Source organism: Salmo salar, chromosome 17, assembly GCF_965601325.2.
Source record: "Salmo salar chromosome 17, fSalSal1, whole genome shotgun sequence".
Taxonomy (NCBI): Eukaryota; Metazoa; Chordata; class Actinopteri; order Salmoniformes; family Salmonidae; genus Salmo; species Salmo salar.
The window spans coordinates 63,810,146-63,815,759 of NC_138307.1; the positions used below are offsets into that span (position 1 = coordinate 63,810,146).

At 41.3% G+C, this 5,614-nt stretch overlaps 1 protein-coding gene across 1 annotated transcript; it reads left to right on the plus strand.

Annotated features, from left to right (window-relative positions):
- Positions 1-725: 725 nt before the first annotated feature.
- On the plus strand, positions 726-3,083 carry LOC106576378 (angiopoietin-4). Its single transcript, XM_014153518.3, has 7 exons — positions 726-833; positions 1,250-1,327; positions 1,421-1,448; positions 1,572-1,663; positions 1,856-1,973; positions 2,198-2,386; positions 2,612-3,083. Exons 2-7 carry the CDS (start codon positions 1,262-1,264, stop codon positions 2,935-2,937), a joined length of 819 nt encoding a protein of 272 aa, XP_014008993.1. The 5' UTR covers positions 726-833; positions 1,250-1,261; the 3' UTR covers positions 2,938-3,083.
- The last annotated feature ends 2,531 nt before the right edge of the window (positions 3,084-5,614 follow it).

Consider the following 5,614-nt stretch of genomic DNA (forward strand, 5'->3'; position numbering starts at 1 on the left):
CTTGCTCATTGGACTGTGCTGGATGTATTCCTGGCGGTTTGTAATTTCCTCTACACTCCAATATTGGATTGTTAAGAGTGTTTTCTGTGGGGGGCGGGGGGGCTGTAAGTAGCATAGCAACAGGGCTCACAGAGCCCACAATAACACTAGGACAAGCACATGATGGTGGAGTGTTTTTTGCAACAACATTAACTATCTATCTATCATACTGAATCAGTGTCTGCAAGATCACATAATGATAGTATATTACATAACATAACCAAATAAGGCATAGTATAATGTTACTGTAAGACAAAAAAAAATAATATGTACATTTAGGATGATTGTATGAATGGTCAAATTTTTGTCTCGTACAGCAACAACTCAACAACACGTGCCACTAGGAAGAAGATGTGCTTTGATTGAAACAAAACACTAGTATTCTACAGTTTCTTAACACCATCTTCTCTAAATTTGCACGCTGTACATAACTAAAAAGATCTAAATGCATATTCCCATGAATCTGATTGAGATCAAATGATGGCATGCAGATGCTGCATGGACATTTCACTGGTTAAACTTGAAAACTTATAATTCACGAATGACAGTGAGAAATGTGAAGGGAGGGTGACCACAACAATTTGTGTGTAAAGTAAAGGTAAAGAAACATATGCGCAATACATGATACAGATCTTTCCAGGAGATCAAGAGGGGCGGAACGAGGGCGGTACGGATGGTTACCTACAGATCCACCCCCTTGGCCTAAATAAATAGGCTTACAGGAAACCCTCTCTGAATAACCTTTAAACTGACTGGGAGTAGACCATAGACCGTAAAGGAATACATGGGACAAGGTAGGTTTTCTCTTCATGAATCACACGCACGCATGTTTCAAAATTGTGATTATAATAACTTACATATTATTTATCCTGTGTGAAATGTCTAATGATGGCAGCATAACAAAAAGCATATACTATAACTGTTACATTTTCCCTTATTTGGTCAAACTGAATTTCAACGTTACATGTATGGTGACCACTGTGTTGTGAATGGAGAGGGAATGGTGACATTTCATGTTCTCTGTGATAATGTTGTGATATTTGCCAGTAGTCTGCTAAGATTTTAGATAAGTTAGACATTTCCTTTTCAGTTTAAAAGAGAAAATTATTTTGGTGGGATTAAAAATTTAAAAAATTGCTGTATGTGATATCAATGCCACCCATAAAAAGAAAAAAGCTAACAAATGTTAATCGCTTTATCTCTCTCTCAGAAACTTGACGAAATGTGGAATTGGATAATTTTTTGTGGACTGGTGGTCTGTCTCATCTGCCTCACTGACCAGACTCGGGTAAATATACAGTCAGTTAGCACTGAAAAACAGAGAAACATGTTATTCCTTTAAACCTGGGAGTAACCATTACTTATCTGCTGGTTTGTACAGGGCCAGAAAACACCTTCAGTTGTTCAAGGTAAGTGTTCGTTTTTTTATTTGTTTAACTTACATTGTAAACACAAGAGACAACCATTCTTAACCTGACCCCTGCACTTTTCAATATGTTATTGTGTATGTGCATGTGTTTTGCTCATTTCAGGGACAGATTGCACACAGATCAAAACTCTCTCCCCTCGAGCCACCAGTGGAGTGTATGTCATTCAGCCTGCAGGAGTCACATCCCCTTTTAAGGTATGGAAACATTAAATATATAGGCCAGGTACTATATCTACAGTTGTCATTTGGTTACACAGCCACACAGGCGAAGTAAAGCTTAGCTATAGAATGTTGAAGGTGTCGCCAGGCTTGCCAGAATTACTGGAATTCCACAGGGTTCCAACAAACCAATTTGTTGATTCAAAAGTATATTTACATTGTATACAGGTGTATTGTGAGATGCTGACGGACGGAGGCTGGACAGTCTTTCAAATGCGCACTGGGGCAGAGGTTCTTTTCAACAAGACGTGGGCTGAATACGAACAAGGCTTTGGGCATTTACAGAGTAAGGAAGGGTCCCTCTAACACCACATATTCCACCAGCAATGGATACTGAGAACTGTGTAGTTTGCTGAGCCAATGTTAGACAAATTGAAATACATTTTTGTCTATAACGCTCATGTTTACTTCTTAGTCAAATTATCATAGAGGGTTCCCCATAATGCAGTGCATTTACTTTAAGTATGTTTTTCACTTCTCAATTCAGTTCTCTTTGCCGTTGTTTCCTAGAGGACCACTGGCTGGGTCTGAGTAAGGTGTTTGCTCTAACCAACGGGGGCAGGGGGCGGAGTTCGACTATGCGGGTCGACCTGTGGGACTTTGAAGGGGGCACTGCCTTCGCTGAGTACAGCGACTTCCGTCTGGGCACGGAGAAGGAGAGCTACAAGCTGAACGTTGGAGCCTACAAGGGCAACGCAGGTAACAGTTCATTTCAACAGCACAAGGTGACAGGGGTCATATTATTTACTTCAGTCTTACAATTATTTCACATTTGGTGGCAGCAATGGGACCTCTCCGCCTCTCATTTATGTCATATGATATGTATGCTGTGTTGATATTGTAATATTGAAGTCAATACAATTAAGAGTGAATTTGAAGTAGAACTTATGTACTCTCTCTTCCTCCCTCCCCGTCTCTCCGTAGGTGATGCCATCCGTGGGAAATACGCCGGCATTGACCAGAACGGCTTTGGCTTCAGCACAACCGACAAGGACAATGACGGCTGCTCACCCTGCATCTTATTTGGCGACATCGCCGTGGACAAGTGCAGCTTCTTGGATGGAGGAGGGTGGTGGTACAGCCGCTGTGGTTCTGCCAGCTTGAACGGTGACTGGCATCCTGCCGGCGAACACATCGGCTGGAACTCTGGCCTCCACTGGGCGACCTGGAAAGGACGTGTCCCGTACTCAACCCGAGCCAGCCGCATGATGATCAAGTCTGTGTGGGAGAAGATTATTATAGCAAACTAAAACTGAAACTTAAACTAATCATGAAAAAAACGATTTTGTAAACTGAAATAAAATAATGAACAAGCCCATTTGAAAAACTAAAACTATGCTGAAACTATTATCTTTGACTCCAAAACCAAATAAAATTAAAAAAAAAACATCATGAATTGTGTTCAGTTGTATTTATACTTTTGAGCAAAACTCTAATGGGATTTTCAAGCCTTTTTCTAATGGGATTTTAAAGTTTCTGAATCTGGCAGTAAATTCTGCCAGGAGATTGCGATGTTTCAGATAGGCCTAGCTTGTGCAACACTATCACTAGCTAACAGGGAAAAATCCACAAATTTAAGTCCCTAACACTAAACCTTCAACTGAAAATAAACATTATAAAAACGCAATAGCAATGTTTTTATAAAACTCATACTAAATAAAAACTAGTAAATCAGGTCTGAAAACTAACTGAAACTAAACTGAATTTCAAATAAACATTTAAAAAGTTATAGAAATAAAAATGAATATAAAACACAAAACTAAAACCTAGGCCAATGTCTCATTTCCTTTATGACCACCGGTCTGAGAAGCACCTGGCAGTGTGGCGCAGTAGTGGGCGTGAATAGAGGAAGCCATTAAAAACAATATACAGTATTTGTACATTTTTTACATATTTATTTGAACCCCTTCTCTTTGTTATATATTTAGTCATACTGCATAAATCAGAACCAACCTGTAAGTGACATATTTTTTACCCTGTTTCCACTGGCACTAGCTAGCTAATGAGAGCCAGCAGGAATTTTAGCTGGCCGGGCGTATTGAAAGCTAGCTAGCTACATCATATCAAACATTTCTGGTTTGCTTGGTTAGCTAGCTAGCTAATGCCATGGCAAGCAAGGTAGGAATTAAGCTAGCTAGCCTGTTATGCTCACGACAACACTAACTGTTTAGCTATCTAGCTAATGTCAGCAAGCTAAATACAGTACATGGCTCTGAGTCTGGATGGCACTGGCAGGAGTATGGGGTAACGTTAGTTACAGCATAGTGAGGGTGAATTAAATTCTTCAAAATCTTGCTAGCTTGCAACAATAGCGAAGCCAGCTGCAGTTACATATTGGCTAACTAGTAACATGACATAATTTCTCATTTCTGGCAGTGGAAGCGCAATTTGAGATATCCAAACCAAGGCCAGCCCAACCTGGGTTGACTTCAAAGGTCCAATGGAAAGAGGGCTTTCGGGTGTGTTCTGGGCGTTCATAAATTTAGAGTGTTGTCAGATTGTGCGTTTCACGTTTCACTCTTGGAGAGTTCAGAGCACACACTGGATGCTTTGGCCGAGGAGTAGGGTTGATCCGAGTGTTCTGACCTCAAGCATCCAAGCTAATTGGCTGAAGTTGGCTATCTTGCTAGCTACTTCCAGACACAAATGAGAGAACACCTCACTGTGACCATTTTACTTGCCCTAGCAGAGCTGCTTAGGCTGTTTTCATGTTTTCTAGAGTGTTGGTGACTGTGCTGCTGGCCACAATTTAATAATGTTTTTTTTTGCTGACGTTTACTGACATACTTAAGGGGTGTTAAGCATTCATAAATTCCTCAGTTATTCTGCGCTCTGGCAAACTCAGACAAGAGCGCTCTGAAATCGGAGTAGATAGCCTGAGTGAATTTACAAACGCACCCATAGACTTTGACGAGCTTATGGGTGTGTCTGTAAATTTACTCTGGCTATCTACTCCGATTTCAGAGCACTCTCAACACCCACTGAATATGACCTGTCAGTAAACGTCTGCAACATTCTTTTATTAAATTGTTGCCAGCAGCACAGTTACCAGCATTCTAGATAACATGAAAACAGCCTAACCAGCTCTGCTAGGGCGAGTAAAATGGCCAGAGTGAGGTGTTCTCTCATTTGTGTCTGAAAGTAGCTACCCAGCTAGCAATAAGGAATCGGCCCAGAAGCATCCCTCTTCCGAGGGGCCGGAACTGATTGAATCGACCCGGAATCGGGTGTCGGACTCAGCCCAGAATCAAAATAAATGACTGGCCAGAATCGGCCCATGTACACTGGGCCGTTTCCGTCTACCGGAATTCAGCCAACTTTGCCGGCATCTTACCAGAATCCCCCCAGAAGTGGCCTGATGCAAATGTATGTAAATGTATACAAAATGTACCGATTTAGTCATTTTAAATATTACTATTATACATTTTATACATACAAATTATAACCATCCACAAAAAAAGCATTTTGTGTCGGAGGAAACACCATACACCTGGTGACCGTGTGTGATGCACCGGGCCCGCCACAGGAGTCACTACAGCGCAATGGGACAACGACATCCCGGGCCGGCCAAACCATCCTCTAACCCGAATGACGCTGGGCCAATTGTGCGTCGCCTCATGGGTCTCCCAGTCGTGGCCGGCACAGGTCTCGAACCAGCATGTGTAGCAACGCAGTTTGCACTGTGATGCAGGGTCTTAGACCGCTGCGCCACTCGGGAGGCTCCATCCACAAAGTTTTTAATGCTTATCAATTGCCTTGCACAAAGTATCAAAATACTAAAATACTACACAGGACTTAAAGAATTTAATTTCAATGTTAATTGTATTTTATGATCACAGAAACAATGAGAAAATATGGAAAAATAAATAATGAAATGTTAATTATATAAAGCAGCCCATGTAATCATCTGCCAGAGAGTAGCCCCAA